At 55.1% G+C, this 18150-nt stretch overlaps 1 protein-coding gene across 1 annotated transcript; it reads right to left on the reverse strand.

The window, feature by feature from the left end:
• Positions 1 to 7979: 7979 nt before the first annotated feature.
• LOC124107801 (kallikrein-2-like) lies at positions 7980 to 16306 on the reverse strand. Its single transcript, XM_046465996.1, has 7 exons — positions 16261 to 16306; positions 15043 to 15202; positions 13925 to 14208; positions 13700 to 13836; positions 13401 to 13546; positions 9385 to 9498; positions 7980 to 8055 (listed from the first exon to the last, which is right to left on the reverse strand). The coding sequence occupies exons 1-7, from the start codon at positions 16304 to 16306 to the stop codon at positions 7980 to 7982; spliced, it is 963 nt and encodes a 320-aa protein (XP_046321952.1).
• Between the last annotated feature and the right edge of the window lie 1844 nt (positions 16307 to 18150).

Consider the following 18150-nt stretch of genomic DNA (forward strand, 5'->3'; position numbering starts at 1 on the left):
GGCTTTGAACTTGTGGTCCTCCTGCCTCAGCTTCCTGAGCTCAGTTAACAGCTTCAATAAAAATATTTGCAATGATTTTCTTCACTAATTAAGTCCAGTGTATAAAAGTCAAGCATGTGAATGTATAATTAAGTTTAAAATAATATTTAAAATTTATAATAACACAATTATAAATTTTCAAAATTATAATAGATTTATAATTAAAAATAAGTTTTAGATTTTAATAAGTTTTAATTTGTTTAAATCTTAAAACTATTATCATTTTAAATTATTTGAGTAGATAATTAAAGCCAAATCTACAAAATTATGAAAATTCTGTTTGGGGAATAAACAAAATATTTAAAGAAAATAATTTGGTGATTTTGAGAAGGCCTACTCTTTTGTTTTTCTAATTGTTGAACTATTTAATAATCAGAAAAAGAAATTAGCCGCTCACATTTCCTAGAGCCCCATCTGCTCTGCTGAGGACATTTTGCTTGCGGTGGGTTCACAAAATAGACTTGAACTCAGTCACTAGCTTTGCCTCCGGTGGCTCCATATCCAGCCTCCTCTGCCTGGCAAGGGCATTTATAATATCAAAATGATGATTCCTGATTCCTGTGGTGTTCTTTGCTCGGAGGAAAGGAGAGTCTGCTCATCTCCAAGAGGACAGTGATAGACTCATTAGTTGGACGTGAACGTGTCCAACCCCAGGAAGCAAGGAAGGCCTTTCTCTCGGTGTCACGGATGCGGATGCGTAGCCCCTGTATTTACCCATGTTTTTCCATTGCTATAACAAAGCAGCTGAGGCTGGGTATCTTGTTGAGGGGGGTGGGGGGTGGGTGGGTTACTTAGCTCACAGATTTGGAAGCAGAAAGTCCAAAGCCAGACAGCCCCATCTGCTCTGCTGCGGGAGAGGGCCCCCTGGAGGATGGCATGGTGGCAGGAGTTTGTGAGAGAGGGATGGCGTGGGGACGCGGGTCGCTGAGTGCAGGAAGGGTTGTTTGAAAAGAACTCGGTGTCTTGGTGAAAGACCCCAGCCCAATAACTTTAGGTCCAGTAATAAATCACCAGGGCTTGCTTCCGCACCTGCACAGACGTCAGATGTATTTTTCAGAAAATCAGTTAAGTGTAAACGATTAAGAAAGGACAGGATGGTTGGGAAAGGAGCCGGCACGGTTGGGCAAACGGGATCATACAATGAAAAACCATACAATGAATAACAAATGGTTTTTATGTGGTTTTTCCAGGAACCTATAGTGAAAAACAAGTTTACCCTTTAAGTGACCTATATGCTGGATTCAAAAGAGCCAATGAGATACCTGTTACTGTGCTAGGAGGGAAACTGACCACTGTACCCTATAAAAGATCTGTACCCCAAAGCCCGGTGTGCCAGTTCACCGAAGCTCCGGCTGAGGTTTCGCTGAGCACCCGCAGGCGCCTGTGTAGCAATAAATCACCTCTTGCGTTTGCAGCCAGTGCCTCGTGCGTCTTTCTTGGACAGGGAATCGGCGGGTCTTTCATTGGGAACTAGTGGGGGCCCCTTAGAACGACCTTCAACCCTCCCGAGGGCAAGGCCTCCGTCCTCCTCTCTCAGCTCCACCTCTTACTGGTTCCACCTCCTAATGTGGCCAGGCTGGGACCTCCGAGCTCCCCGCACACAAACCCCTAGAGGAGGAAGCACGAGCCACAGCAGTCCAGACCTCATGGCCACCCAGACGGCGTCTCCAAGAGTCACTCGCCATGGCGACCGCCTACAAAGCACCTCATCTGCAACCTCAAGACCCGAGCTGCAAATTCAGACTCTGACTTTGGGCTCCATATTCCCTGAGATGGCACCTTTGACCCAAGCTCCCCCGGCTCCAGACGTCCGTGGACTCTGCAGCCCAGACTCCATTCCTGACTCCACGTCCAGGGCCAGCGCCACCCGGGAAAGCCCGCTACCCTGGCAGGCCACACCCAGCTGCCGCCTGTTCCTGTAAACACCACCTGAGACGGTCACATGCGCTGGTTTGCGTGTTGCCGAGGCTGTTTCCGCGCTGACACAGCAGAAATGGCTGGGTGTAGCAGGGGCTGTCTGGTCCGCAAAGCCGAACCAAGGACTGTGGGGGCGTTTCCGGTAAAGGTTTGCTGACCTCTGTCTGCATTCCACGCGCCTGACTCCAAACCCCAGGCCCCATGACCCAGACTTGAGTCCCTAGGTTCCAGAACACGAGCTGGACCCTCGGAAGGCAGACTCCAGACCTCAGACCCGGGCTCTCCACGCCATGCTTCTCTGTATGCCCAACTCCAGACCCTGACCCCAGGAAGGACCCCAGTCACACTTCAGGACAGGCAGAGGGACAGCAAGAGACCCCCTGAGAGAGAAAGGACAGACTCAGCCAGAGAGGGGAGGGAGGGGAGAGGCAGGGGGAGGGAGGGGTGCAGCTGGACAGAGGCCAGAGCCCTGCTGGGAGTCAGGCACAAATCATCCGGGCATGGTGGCACATGCCTGTGATCCCAGGGGCTCAGAGGCTGAGGGAGGAGGATCACAAGTTCAAATCCAGTCTCAGCAACTTAGCGAGGCCCTGAGTAACTTAACAAGACCCTGTCTCAAAACAAAAAAACGGGGGGGGGGGTGGTGCTAGGAATGTGGCTCAGTGGTTAAGCACCCCAGGGTCACTCTCTGGTGCCAAAAAAAAAAAAAGACAAAATTATCTTAATTTGATATTCTCAAAATCCTTTCAAAGGAAAAAAGAGAAAACCAGGAATTTGGTGAGCAAATAAGAGGTAGCAATGAGAAGTGGACACAGGAGACAGAGCATGGTGATAGAGGTCCCGAGGAGCTGCCTGGGGCAGGCAGGGAACCCCTACTCCAGGCCCCTGATCTGACTGGAATCAGGGCATCCAGAGGGAATGAGCCTGCAAGATTGCTTCCTGCACAATGTTCCTGCCCAGCCTGGGGCAGGCGGCCCAGTACCCCAGAGGTCCCTGAGGAGGTTGAGCAGACCCAGCACAGCTCAGTGCAGGACCCAGCAGCAGAGACCCCCCCAGGTGAGCAGCCAAGTATTCTCCCATCCTCAAGTTGCACGTCTGTGCGTGGCCCATGCTCTCTTTGGGTTTCCACCTCTTTCTTTCTGTCTCTCTGTAAGTCTCTCTCCCTTTCTTTGACTCAGTGTATACTGAAGTTTTAAGATCACAGTCCCTGGTGCTAGACTGTCTGGGTTTCAATATCAACTCCTCCACTTGCTGGCTGTGTGACCTCAGACAAGTTGCTTAGTTTCTCTGTGTCCCTTTTTTCCTCTCTGTGCACCGGGGATAACAGTAGAGCTGTGAGGTAAGGTTGCTATTAAAATGAGTCACTGCGTGTCGAGTGCTTAGACCAGTGTTGGGCACAGAGTTGTGTCCTGAAAGTCTTACTAAAACATCTTTATTTGTGTCTCCGTGTCTTTGACATTCACTAGCCCTGACCTCCTCGTGTCTCCTTCTCCACTGTCCTCATGCTGGATCTCTGGCTCTCCCAACCCTGGTTTGTGTCTCTGTCACCATCTTCTGAATCTCTTTCTGCCAGTTCACGGTCTCTGTCTCCCCATCTCCCTGCCCGTCCTCCCTGCAGGTGTGGCTCACACTGACTTCTTCCAGGGAACACTGGACAATGAATGGGGCTTTGGGTTGTCAAAATTGATGTGGAGGGTGCTACTGGCCTCTAGAGGGCAAAGACGGGAGCTGCTGCAAAACATCCTCCAATACACAGGGCGGAATCCACAGCAAGGGTGGGGTGTGGCTCAGCAGGGAGCATTGCCTGTCGAGCAGAGGCCCTGGGTTCCATCCCCAGCGCCACACACAAAAATGTCAATAGCACTGGAGGCTGAAATACTGACCTGGGTTGTGGTGTCAGGGTCAGGGCTCAGAGCCTAGGGTGGAGAAAGTCCTCCATGGCTACTCCTGCCCAGGGAGGGTAGGGGGAAGAGGCTACAGGACCAGAATGAACACACGCCCTTGCCACCAGGTGGAAACAGGAGGATCCCAGCAGAAACCCTCTAGGTCTGGTTCCTGGGATATGTCATTCACACTGTCACAGGTATCTGAGTGGGAGAGAGAACATATGGGCCAGAGAGACACAGCTCAATGTCTCCGTGATTCAGTTTCCCCCTTTCAGAATGAGACAATGTTACAACCCCCCTGAGTGGTGATCTAAATAGACAGGTGAGATAATATATAGGCATGTCATCCCCAGAGTGCCAGACCCACGGGCGAGTTCAAAAATCCTAGCTGTAATTATCCTTCCAACCAGTACTGCTAGCTAGCTTGTGCCCTCCCTGAGTGTTGTGTGTGTGGCAGGGGCGGGAGGGGGTGAGGGGGGAAGTACAGTCTTGCCACTGTGTTGCTCCAGGGTGGGTGCTGCTGGATGTGGCCTTGCTGGGAGTGCAGGGGGTCCGGCAGAGTAACAATCCTCATCCAGTGAGTACGTTCTGGTTGCTGGTTGTCCAGCTCTGTGGGTGTCCACTAGTCAGGGTGCAAGACTTGATAGCCTCTGTCCCCTGCAGGCAGGAGTCGTTGCAAAGGCTGAGGACCCTTTTGGGGAAGGGAGAGTGTGTGTGCACAAGGACGCGGGCCTTTGGTCTAGTTTTGAAACTGTGACTCTGGGCGGTGTAGGGGAGGAGGTGTAGGAGAAGAGCGGTCAGACCAGGGGTCTGGGCCTTAGACTCTGCCTTGAGCCCCTCCCAGCCCAGCCCAAGCAGCAGACCCAGAGACCCCATCCGTGCTTCAGCCTCCCGATGCAGCCTGCAGTTTCCAAATGCTGACCTGCCCCGCCTTCCATTTGTGCCTGACCCTGCCCCCCCTCCCCCAGGAGGTGCGATTCCTCCGGGAGGATCCCGGATTCCGCTCTCAGGTGCTTTGTCCTGCCGCAGTCCGGCTGCAGCAAAATAACCAGGGTAACGAGCAACTTGTGTACATTGATACAGCAGGAGTGGGAGCCGTTTATTGTAGGACAACAGAGGTATTTATACATTCCACACAGCTTATCCTAATTAACATAAACTCGATAGAGCAGTCAACCAATAAGGAATCTACACTTAATGGCTCGCTGGCGTTACTTTACAAACCACTCCCTCTGGCATTTTGCCAGGCGCCATCCAGACTTGTTTACAGACCCTAAGATTTCTCTGGCAAAATGCCAGGCGCCATCCTGACTTGTTTACAGACTCTAACATTGTCTATTGCCAGCAAAATACTCATCTTCGGTGGCCATGAATGCACGCTGTACTCCACCCTGGCAGGCAGCCCTGTTTCTGAAAAATGACTTGCACGGCGGGGGCGTCCTGGTGCATCCACATGGGTGCTGTCCGCGGCGCACTGCTTCCGGAGGCCACTGCTGGCTGGGGCCGTGACATTTGCACCAGCTTAGTCTAAAGTTTGGGAGGGATTTCAGCAGAGCAGAGAAAGCGGCCCGGGACGGGGCTTGAGGGACCGGGCTTGGGGGGCGGGGCTTGGCCAGAGTGAGACTTGAGCAGAAGGCTTGGCGCGGAGGGGCGGAGCCAGGGGTGGGATTCTAGAGGGGGCGGGGCTTGAGGGGCGGGGCTCGGGCTCCAGCGCTGACTGCTAGGTGGGAATGAGAAGCAGGGAGCCTGCGGAGTCCGCAGTGATGAGGGCGGGGTTAAGGGACTGTTCAGACCCGGGCTGGACCCAATTACGGAAGTGCCTAAGAGGAGGATGACCTGAGAGAAGCAGGTGCTCAAGGAATGGGGGGAGCTGCAGTAGGAAGGGCGTTTTCTGAGCACCGCCTTTCAGCCTTTCATTGGCGTCAAGGGCGGAGGCAGGTGATGAAGTCAGGGACCGGGATGGGGTCCGGACACACCTGGGCAGAGGTGTGCGTGTAGCTGGGGGGCCGGGTATAGAAAGAGGTCAGAGCAACACTTACCTTGACTGCAGTTTGAGGGCACAGTCAAAAATATCACTAATCATACTTGCTGATATAAATAAACATCGTTGTCCTTGTTTAAAAAATAAAATAAAATAACAAAATTTAGAGATTTAAAGAAATCACTAATCAAAATTAATATTTTAATGTAATATTTTAAAGAATAAACATTAGTGCAAAAATCCACAATGAACCAATATTTAAATAGAGATAGGACCTGACAGACCTGGGGTCAGGATAAGGTTAGTAACATGGGTCAGGCAGGGTCATGTGCTGTCTTTACTTAGAATGTTCATAATTTGTTCTTCATGGATTTTTTATTAATTTTTAATTTTTAAATATTATATTTAACTATTATTTGTTTGGGTTGCTGGGTGTTTAGGCTCCCTTAAGTGTGGACCTGAAGCAAGGGCCTCGTTCACTCGCCCTAGTTGTTGGGATTTGGGGTGAACTTAGGAGTGAGGGTGGGAATGGGGCTTAGGATGGTGCTGATGGTTAAGTTTGGCATGGAAATGAGTCTGGGCATAGGGCTGATGGTTGGAATGAGGCTGGGAGTGGGACAGGAGCTGAGAGTCGGTGGAGATGAGGTTGTGGTTGGAATGGGGCAGGATGTGAGTTTGGGGTTGGAGGTGAGGAGTAATTCCATGTACTGACCTGCCCTGGGGCCCCCAACTCCTACACCATGGGACCAGCCTGCACCAGGCACCAGGCACCAGGCAGCCAGATGATCAAGGTCAACTGCTCCATTCAGCAGCCAGAGTACAAGGAACCTCAGGATCCAGCGACCTCATGCCCATCCAGCTGCGGGACCCAGCCACAGCCTCGGACTCCATCAGCCCCATGAGCATCGCCTCCCAGTGTCCCACCCTTGGAACCAGCTGCTTGGTCTTGGACTGGGGTTGGCTGTCCAATAGTGGTTTGAGGTGTGTCTGTCTCTGGGTCCACCTTCGTCCATGGCTGTCCCTGTCCAGCTACTGACTCTGTGTCATCCATCACAGGAAGCATTTTGCAGGGTCTGGCTGTCCCGGTGATGTCCAAGACGTCCTGCAGAGCATCCCTCCCTGAGTTACACCCTTCCTGCATGTTCTGCGCTGGTGGTCAGGACAACAAGGACTCTTGCATTGTGACTGGAAGAGGCAGGGGTACCGTTTGGGAAAGAAGAGGGTAAGAAAAATGGTGCCAAATGGCCCTCTGTGGCTCGCAGCCAGAGTGTCAGCAAGGACTGTGCATGCCCAGCAACTGCAGGAAGAGCTGGACGGGGGAAGGTGACCCGCCAGCTGAGTGTGGAATGGCGAAAAGGATCAGAGAGTGAGAAACCAGAGATCCCCAAGACCAGTGGGCATCTGAAATTGATTACCACCTTGTACTTTGTTGACCAGTGGTCCCTGCCCTGCTCTCAGCTGGCTCAGAGGCCACAGTGTGCCATACACACACACACACACACACACACACACACACCTGAACTCTAGCCCCCGGGCCCCAGCATATTCTTCCTCAGGACAGAGAGGTCACTCCTTACCCCCACTCAAACACGAGATGCCCAGCCTCTACCTCCCCAAACTCCAGACACCCAGGAGCTCCCACTCCCCACCACCAGAGGCCTTCAGGACATGGAGCCCTGCCTCCATAACATCCCCGTGTGGCCCCAGGCAGCACCCAGACTGGGGAGAGGCATGAGGCACTGCAGGTCTGGCTTCCACATTCAAAAAGGCACTTCCAGCCAGGCACAGTGGCTCACACCTGTAATCCCAGGGGCTCGGGAGGCTGAGGCTGGAAGATCACAAGTTCGAAGCCAGCCTCAGCAACTTAGTGAGGCCCTCAACAACTAAGTGAACCACGTCTCAAAATAAAAAATAAAAAGGGCTGGGGATGTGGCTCAGTGGTTAAGCAGCTCTGGTTTCAATCCCCAGTGCCAAAAAAAAAAACAAAGAGGAAGAACATCTCCCAGATTGGGAATGGCACACACAGCCTAGGTCCCAGGACCGGTTCACCTTCTGTCAGGCATCCTCACTCCTCAGCTCCTCATCACCCCTCTGCCTGGCTTTTCCCCTGGGCCTCCCCTCCGCTGCTCCAGCAGCCCTTGAAGCCCTGATGTGTTTCATAATGGCTGTTGTCCTTTCTCGGAACTGTTTCCCTCTTCGCTGTCCACGCCCCCATCTCCTGTTCTATGGTCCCTGAAAGAGGAAGGGGAAGGACCAGAGGGTGAGAGGTTCTCTGTGCTGGGAGATGGAGATGAGGACACTGGGTTTAGTGGGTTCAGCAGGTGGCCACTGGGAGTCAGGCTTCAAGGCCATCCTTGGGTCACAAATACAAAATGCATGTGGCATTCGGTATGTGTATGACCTGGGCTTGGTCCCAGAGTTTGTGCATCTCAGCAAACTCGGTGTCATATGAAATCACATATGTGGCCATAGTCAGCCATGGACAACTGGACCTGCACACTTAGGCTCTGACAAGGACAGCGCTCTAAGCTGAACACTCTTGGCAGGTGTCAGGTGGCACTTCCAATAACCAGCATGGATGTTCACGTGGGAATGCAGATGGACGGTTAGGACTTGGACACACACACACAGACCCATCCAGCCTCCAGTGTGGCAGGACATTGATGTCACCCAGGCACACGCCACACACAGGACCCAGACATGCAAGGGAAGGTCTTACTAAGGTACACAGGGAGAGATGCCAAGGTGCCCTCAGGCCCCCAAGACGGGGGCAGTCATGGGTCTATGGTACAGTGGCCACACCCAGAGGCCACCCACCTGGGTTCACACATACCAGCTCTGAGTCCTTGAGAAACTCAGTTGACTACAGTGAGCTTCCATCTCCTCCTCTGTTATGTGGGGGCTCTCAAGAGTTAAATGGGAAACTGTGTGTGTGTGTGTGTGTTTACACATCTGGATGGGTGTGATAATGCCTGCCATATCATAACTGCTTCATAAACATTAGTCGTTTTAATCAAAGGCACATCATTATTTAAGGGACATATGTATTATATTCACATTGTGGAAATCAGTATGCCAAAGTCAGACACATGCACTGAACCAGGTGAAGAGGGTCAAGGTTAATAATGATCTTCATCCACACAGCCACTTAGGCAGTGGTGACTCAGAACCACAGACCCAGGCCCCAGAGACCAGACATTCAGATAGGACCCACCAGGTCAGAGCCCAGGAACCTCCAGGGGCAGAGGTGGACACTGAAGGTGAAAGGCACACCCTGGAGACACAGGGCGCAGGGACAGGAAGCACTCATCCATCGCCAGGTCAGGCCCTCAGTCAGGTACTTGATGTCAAAGGTCACTCGTCAGGTTTCCCATGTGGGGGCATGGTCCATGCACATGGGTGGGATGTGCATGCACACATGTGTACACACACACACACACAGAATCAAATGCACAAACACCAAAGAGGGGCTTTTCAAGATTGAAGGGTCATGACCTCCCACACTGTGCTGCATGGATACATCCTCCAAGGTCAACACCACCAGTGGGGCAGGACTCATACCTGCAGACCCAGTCCCCACGTTCTTCCTGCCACCACTGGGAAGGGGCCTGGAGTCTGGTGAGGCTAGAGGGCTCATCATGCACGCGGAGCTTGAGGTCCCGGTGTGAGGGTGTCCTGCAAGGAAGGCAGGGTGCGAGCTGAGTGATGTGGGCAGAGAAACCCCCATGGGTCTCTCGCAATTCTATGTGGCTTCAGAGAAAGAACGAACGCGTGTCCTCTGGACTGTGTCCGGGATGCTGGGCCAGCACTCTTGCAAGCAGTATTGCCTCCAGAGCAACCCAGGATAACGTGCTTCTCACAGCGGGCGTGTTTATTGTTCAGTAAAACAAATACAATATGCTGCTCTAGACCAGGTCTGTGTGTGCTCAGGATAACAAGATAGGAGCTGCCCGTGGGCCACACACTCGGCAGGTTGGCCGGCAGCCCCCTTCCCTGGCAGTCCCTTCCCTGAGAGACAGAGAACAGGCGGCTCCCACTGTCTGAAGGCCCTGAGTGCAAGGGCCTTTGACCAGGGGCTGGCGTGCTCTGCTAGTGTCCAAGAAACCATGGCAGGACAACTTATTTGCTTTCCCAGATCCTTCGGAGTTCCCAGTGAGAGCTGGGCCCTGGGGCTGCACCTGGCCAGCTGGGGATGAGGTGGGAGGGAGACTCAGTGGGCTGCAGCCACATGCAGAGAGGGGACCAGGCTGAGCTGCCTGAGGGTGGGAGTGTAAGCCTGGACTGGCAGGCCCCAGAGTCACCCTGGGAGGGGAAGAGAGAGTGAGAGAGCCCGAAGGTGAGTTTCCGCCTGTAAGCGCCCCCCAAACCCACTCCGGAAGGCAGGCAGGAATTCTAGCAGAAGGACAGTGGGCGGAGTCCTGGCAAATGGGGAAGGACCTCAGAGTCCTGCTCCTGCACAGGGAGGCAGGGTCCAGAAGGACAGTCCCCAAAGACAGGGAAGGAGCAGACCTTCCCCTCTCCAGGGATCACCTCACAGGAGGCACTGGGGAGCCATGGAGGGCTGTGAGCAGGGGCCGCACGGGGGATGCAGTAGAGGCTGAGAGGCTGAGGCTCGGAGCCTGTGAGGAAGGTGGGAGAGGGCTCCAGTGGGGACAGGACCAGGGGCCTCCACTCAGGTCGGCCCATTGCACTCCCACCCTGGCACCGAGCCCTCCCTGCACTCTGATCTCCACGCAGACACCAGAAGGAGCTGGTGACACTGAGTCAGAACCCGACTGCTCCTGTCCAGCACCAGCCACCAGTTAGCTCATCGGAAGAAAAGCAGGGCCTCCCCACAGCTGTGGCCTTTAGGATGGGCCCCTCTGCCCTCTCTGATGCCCTCTCCCTGTCCTCTGCTTCCTCTGCCAGGCATGGGACCCCTTGGCCCCCCACTCCCTCCGGCACCATGAGCCTTCATGGAGAAACATGGAAATGGCCCCTGAAGGCCAAGGCACCACATACCACCAGTGGGGCAGGGTTTCACATCCAAATCAGGTGGCCACCTGCCCCTGCCACGGTCACCCCCGGGGCCCAGAACACTGGGGAAGCTGGGGGAACACACATGTGGTGGATGAGGAGGACAGGAAGGTGGACAAGGTTCTCCTGCCGAGAAGGGAGGAGGACACGAGCTGAATGTGTTGGGGACAGTTCTCCACAAGTCTCTCGCGGTTCTGTGTCTCAGAGCACAGGCATCAACAGGGCTGGAGACGGCTGTCCAAAACATTTGGCCAGCCAGCAGTCTCGCACAGAGTCATCTCCGCCAAAGCAGCTTTGTTTGCTGTCCTGGATAAGAATCATGTGTCCCCAGAAGTGCTGTGCTTCATGTCCAGGACAGTAAATACAATAGGCCCCTTGGAGCAGTTCTGTTTGGCTCTCAAGACAATAAAGATAGTATCTCCCTCAGGACAAAGTTGGGCAGGTTGGCTGGCAGCCCCTCCCTTACAGATTCTCAAGGTCAGGGTCCTCACCAGGGGGACAAACCACCATGTGCAGAGTCCTCCTGGGCAGCTCTGATGGCTCCGGGACTTGGGAGGCCCTGAGACTCAGGGCGGTGGGCAGGTCTTAGATAGCAAACCCGCCCTCACATGCCAATCTCCAGAGCATTTAGGTCCCTTCCTCTGGGGTATATCAAGGCAAGACTAGCATCTCAGTCTTCTTTAGTACAGGTCACCTTTTGGTCCCTGTTTCCACCAACCAAACTATTAGAGCCCTTCTACCCCCAGAGCTGCAAGATGAAACGCAGACTCTCTTCTTAATCAGCTCCTACCAACAAATTCTGCCTTAAGGTCCTTTCAAGAGCACCCCACACCCCATGCTTCATGTCCCTTTCCACACCCAGATTTCTTCTGTTTCAACAAAAAAAATAATGCAGCTCTTCCACAGCGTGACGGGCTTCCTCGGGGGTTACAATTGTAGCTTCATTTCTAGGAGTCTTGGCGGAGGGGGACCTGGGGACAATCAGACACATCGTGTAGGGGAGCTGTCTCAGGCAGGCGTCACGGGTCCCTGACTTAGTGCATGTAACGGGAGGCCTTAAAGGACCACAGATCTCAAGCTCTTGCCAGATATGCCCTGCACCAGACCACAAAGGCCCTCCCCAGACCACCTTCCCTTCCAGCTGGTTAAGCCACGTGGGTTTGCCAGCCCCGGAGATTGTGGAATCCCAACCTGCTGTGGGAACCAGAGCTCCCCACCCCCTTGTTACTGCACAGCCTGACTCCCACAGTCCCTCTTGTTGTGTGACTCTGAATGCAGTCCCCGAGTGATCGTGCACAGTGTGTGCGTCCCCCTCCCTGGGCTGTGAAGACCTGTGAGGAAGGCGCTATTGTCCATCCCGGGTGTCCAGCCATCCTCCTGGGGCGGAAGTCCCACCCACCCACCCACAGTGTGAGGAGAAAGCAAATGAGACAATACTGTGTCCTCAGAGAGCTCAGTCTTCCCTCGAACCTGCTGCTACCCTGGATTCCCCATCCTCAGGGAGCTCCCTGGTCCACCCGGTCACAAGAGCAGACCCGCCCACAGGGCTCTCTCCTCCCGGCTCTTCCTCACCCCCTGCCTGTGGAAGGCTAACTCTGAAGGTGCTGGGTTCCTGTACCTTCCAAATCAAGGACTCTCCCTTGAGCGGCTTCCTGGGGACAACCCCTGGAGCCTTGGAATTCTCTGCCTGACAGGACCAGGCCAGAGGGTTCAGGCCAACAATGTGATTTTGGGCAAATGCCTGCTTATGTACCTCTGGAGCCCTGGGTCAGGCCCTGGAGAGGCTGGGGAGGGAGGGAGTGGGGTCAGCCAGGTGAGGACTCCCAGCCTGCTGGACAGACACCAAAAAAAACGCTGGATACGAAGGCTCAGGGGAGCCCTCCTAGTTGAAAATACTCTGTCGGTGCTGTCATACGTCATTGTCCACAAGACCCAACTGGGAGAGGACAGCTGGGGTGTGCCCTGTCCCCTCCACACTCCAGTCGGTGACATTTCCTCTGCTGATTTTCATCTGCATTCTGCACCGTAAAGAACCACAGGACACCACAGCACGATGGCTCTTCTGAGTTCTGAGTCCTGCTACAAAATCGCTGAGTCCGAGGGTGGTTTGGGGACCACGGACACCCTCCCCCATACTGGATCAGCTTCAAGGCCTCTTGTCACCCCGTGAGTCCCCCATGACACAGGGGGACCCTCCCTTCTCTGCTCACATCTTCCTTAGGCTCCCGGGCGCCCCAGGATGAAGCAGGTGATGTTTAGTGGCACCCTGCTGTGAGTGTGTGTCGGTGCCCTGTGCTTCCAGACTTTACTCAGTGCCTCAACAGTGTTTATCTCACATGTCACTGTCCTCTCCAAGGGTGGACCCAAGCCTGCCCCATCTCTCCATCACACACATGCCACAGCCACCCACCTCCTTCTGTGTGTCCCCGGGGAAGCTGTGTGAGAAGATGTCTGCAGACACCGTCAGTGTTCTCAGGGGAGCAGAAGACAGACACTCACACCCATCCGAGGACCACTGGGGACACCTATGTCTGCCTCTTCCTTTTCCTTGCAGCCCTGACCACACCATGGTGTCCTCAATCCACTTCCGGTAAGCCTTCAGCTTGGTGTACAGGGCAGGCTGTTGGGGCTCGGCACAGGGATCACTGCCCCATGACGTGAGACCTTGCAGCATGCCATTACAGATGAGCGGCCCCCCCGAATCACCCTAGCGGTTGGAGGGACAGAGAGAGAGAAAGGTCAGCTCAATTTCTGCCCGGGAAGCCCCATCTCTCACTCGGGGCTGGCAGATCACCAACAGCTTAGAAGTGGGGTCCTCCCATTCCTTTCCCATAAGAGATTGGGGGAGGGGTGAGCTTACCCCACAGGTGTCCTTGCCACCCTGCCAGCGCCCAGCACACAGCATGGTGTCTGTCACCTTCTCAGAATAGGCTTTACTACAAATGTCATTGGGCATGAGGTTGAGGTCCACACACTGGAGAGTCCCTGGGCTCAAGACTACGGGCCAGGGGAAAACACGACTGTAGCCAGAACCCGCCAGGCTCCTGCCTCTGCCCGGGCGGGCGGCGGGTCTGGCCAGACCTACACTTGTCTGGTTGTATGCTGCCCCAGCCAGAAGCCAGGCAGGTGCTCCCCACTTCTGGCTCCCGGGTGGGCAGGTCCAGGACCTTCACGGCGGCGGTGATCCGGGCAGGCTCCGACAGGCGGAGCAGCATCAGGTCGTGGCTTCTGTCATCGTCGGTGCTGGTGGCACTCTTCAGGTAGTTCATGCTGTAGAGCGGGTGGGGGAAGGCGTAGCTGACAGGGACCAGCTGGGATGCGTCCTCCTCAGCACCCAGGTTGTGACGACCCAGAGCGACCCCGATATTGCTAGGGAAATAGAGGGAGGGAGAGAATGAGGAGAGGAGGGGCGGGGAGCCCAAGAGGGTCCCCAAGGAGAGGAAGAAACAGAGAAGGACAGGGGCACAGGGGTAAAAAGAGAGAAGAGGGAGCAGAGAGGAAGTGGGGTGCGCTGAGAGGAGCGGCTCGCTGCAGCGGCTGGCCAGGGCCCCAGCAGGCAGCCGGGCACAGAGCCCAAGGTCGGACCCCACCCCCCCCCAGGGGCCCCCAGCCCTTCCCTGTGTCTCCCCCAGAGGGGACTGGTGGTCCCACAGGGAGGGGCAGGGCAGCGCGGGAAGCCCCCTCCCAGGCACACAGGTTGGGGTGCATGCCTGCCTTTTCTCGGGGTCCCCCTGGAATGGGGCCAGTAGTGATGGGGAGAGGAGTGAGCCAGAGACCCAGAGAAAGAGAGAGGGATGGAGACATGCAGTGCCTGAGATGGTGGCAGAGACTCAGAGACAGAGAAGAAAGGAAGACAGAGGCCAGACCCCAGCCCCACACGGAGCAGCCAGATTCTGAGAGGCACAGAGACAATTCCGTGGGGAGAGATGCAGAAAGGGGCCGGGCAGCCATGGACAGGGTGGTCCAGCCTGGCTCTGCCCCTCCCCAGGCCACCTGGATCAGCACCGTCCTCTCCCTCTCAGTCTCACGCCTGGTGTGGGGGAAATGCCCAGCTGTCGATCCCCGTGGGGCACAGAAGCCCCCTCCCAGACTCCCAGGCCCCACTCACTTCTTTTGGACAAGCTGCTGAGGATGGGACCCGGGTCTTGCGCATGCCAGGGGAGGTGCTCTGCCACCGACCTACATGCCCAGGCCCCTACTCACTTTCTGAAGCAGTGGGCAGCAGTGAGGACCCACTGGGGGTGCACCAGGACGCCCCCACACACTGCTAAACCATGATGGTACACGGCCGCCTGCCAGGGATGGGAATTCTTCTGGCACTCCCAGCCCCCTATGATCCGAGACTGGATGGGGGGCGCAGCACCTGCAGAGAGGGGGAGCCGGCAGGGCTAGGGCGGGAAGAAGGGGCTGTGCTGTGGGCTTGAGGGGGCAGAGGACCAGGCCTGGGCACTCAGGGGCGCGGGCAAGGGGTGCTGAGAAGGGACTGGAGTTGAGACCATTCCCTGGGTTTGTAGAAGGGTATTCCGACTAGGGAGCAGGACAGACCCCCCGGGCTCGGGGCAGGAGGGCCAACACAGCATCTGGAGCAGGCAGTGGGCCTGGGGTCTGGACATGAGGGTGATGGGGGGCCTTGGAGGTTGGGAGATGGTGGCGTGGGTCCTGGGAGGGCAGGGGTTTCTAGAAACCAAGGAGAAGCTCCCCGTGGGAGAGGAGGTTTGGGAGGCTTGAGGGTCCCAGGCTGGGAGAATGGTTGGAGATTTGAAAAGATGCAGATCTCGGGAGTGTGCTCTGGGTAACTGGCAGCTGTGGCTGGTGGTGCTGCCTGCCGACCCCTCCACCTTGGAAAAAGGCCAGCCACCGCTGAGAGGCTGGGCAGAGTCAGGGAATGAGGGGAAATTCTCAGAACTCCAGCACCAGGTTGGGAGATTTTCTGCTGCCTCAGGCCAGGAAACCTGGCTCTGGGAATAAGCAGGGGTCCTGATGGAATCTGAGTTTCCTAGGAGCAGGATGAGGGGGCTCAGGGTGAAGGGCTCCCTGCTGGGGGAGAAAAATCAGCAGCATTTAGTAGGATCTCTCAAGGGGGTTGAGAGGGAGACCGGGATCTCCAGCGTCATTGAGAGAGGTCCTTGGAATAGACAGAGAGACAGAGAGGGTCCGGGATCTGTCCCTTTAGAAAAGTGGCTGGCGGCAGGGAGTAGAACTCATGAAGAGGGATTCCTGGGAGGGAGCAGGGACCTGGTGTGGGAATGAGGACTGTGACGGATTTGGCCACACAGAGGGCTCAGAGGCAGGATTAAATGTGGGACTGTGAGAAATAGGGACAAACCTGGAGGGTCAGGCTGGGGGCTGGGTGGGGGAGGAAGGACTCAAGGGAGGTGAGAGTCAAGGCCCCTACCCCTCCTGGATTCCCCACTGTCTCACCAGTCCCCCACAGGGACAGGACGAGGAACAGAACCAGGAACCACATGGTAACAGAGGCCTCCAGGGGCAGGTGGCAAGCTCGGGACTGAGGAACTCCCTGAGGAGGTTTATGAAGTCCCCCACGACCCCACCCTGCTGCGGGGAGCTGGACACGTCCTTCCACACCAGGAGCCCTGCAGGGGAGGAGCACCCAGTGTTGGTTGTTCTGGACGCATTTCCAGGTCCTGAAGCCAGGTGGGCAGGGCCTGCAGCCCAGAGACTTGATCTAAAGGGGAAGAAAGGAGAGGCCCAGGGTGAAAAGAAACGGGGATAGGACTGACCCTCGATGCAAAGCCCCATGTGCCCAAACCACAAGTCAGGCCTTTGCAGCCCAAGACCCAGTGTCCCCTGAAGTGCCATCACCATGGGTAGCGAGTCTCCCTGATCCCTATGCCACCCTGGCCAAGACGCTGACCCTCCAAGTTCTTATGTCCCTGAAAAAGAAGCCTTGGATGCAGAACTCGGATCATTACACTTCCACACCCAGAATCTGGGCCCCTAAATCTACTGCTGCTCTTATAATACACCTTATGGTTCTACAGATCCACCTGCCAATCCGAAAATATGAGTCTCCTGGACTGAGTTCCTGAGCACTTCAAAATCCAGTGTTTTCCAAATGACGTGGGTTTCCCATGACCCCCCCCACACACACACACACACACTCTCTCTCTATAGATAGATAGATAGATAGATAGATAGATAGATAGATAGATACACACACACAAATATGCCCATCTCCATCCTCATTCTCCAGCCCCGGGCACTCAATCTGTACGTCAGGGATTCCTATCATGCCCACCCTGGTCAGGAGCACCCCCATGCAAAAGCCACTGTCCTCTCCTCAATAGCATATTTCAGCCTCAGGAACCAGGCTTATGCACCTCAAGATTAAGTGACATTTAAAATCGCGTTTGAGGACCACAGAAGAGAATCAAGAATGAGAGCCCTGCCACTTCCACTGACACCCGGTAAGGCTTCCTAAAGTCCCTCCGGCTGGGCTAGTTCAGCTGCTCTGTAAAACCAAATAGTTCACAGGGATCCAGCCCTGGCTGTGTCTCAGGAACTTGATAAAATCTTCCCTCTTTCCTAAGTGAGGGACAAGTAAATTCCAAGTGCTCTGAGGGTGACAGGAGAGGGACTCAGATAATCACAATTAAAGATCTAAAGGCAGGGATAGAGGGATGTGCTCAACCAGGGCCTCACCCCCACACACATAGATCAGGGTGCCCTGGAATCATCCTGGGAGAGGAAGTCCACCTCTGCTTGAGTTAGATCCTCCTGGATCTACTGTTCCCAAGCATCTCCAAATTCCCATCCAAACCTCAACCAAACTTAACCCTGGCCGTTTAACACAACCCAGTCCACCCGCATCACACACACCAACCCAACCTAACCTAACTCAACCGAACTGCTACGGCTGCCCGCATATGAAACGATTCCAAACTCATGCCCATCCTCACATACCACACAAGCCCATGTCTGTGGCTGCCACTCTCCACCCCGAGCCAATCCCCACACAGTTCCCATACAACCTCAGAATAATCCCATTTCCACCCAGGCCATCCCCAGCCAACCAGACATCCCCAATCCCCAAACTCCACAAAAGCACAGCCAACTCCAACCTTCCCTCCACTCTCACTGATCTTCAAGCTCCAGCCTCAAATCTGTCCCCAGCACATCATGTGGCCTAAGAAAACCAAGCATGGCTGAGTACTGACTCCAAAACCTGCCCACACCCCTCCCACACCTCCGGCTCAGCGGGACAGCACAGCGGTTCCTGCCTCTGCCCTCCAGGCCTGTGTGTGCACCCTGAGGTCCACAGACAGCTCTGACTAGTCTTTCCCCCCACAC

This window comes from Marmota monax, unplaced genomic scaffold (assembly GCF_021218885.2).
Source record: "Marmota monax isolate L192 unplaced genomic scaffold, Marmota_monax_Labrador192_F-V1.1 WCK01_AAM20220418_F8-fsc00160, whole genome shotgun sequence".
NCBI lineage: Eukaryota > Metazoa > Chordata > Mammalia > Rodentia > Sciuridae > Marmota > Marmota monax.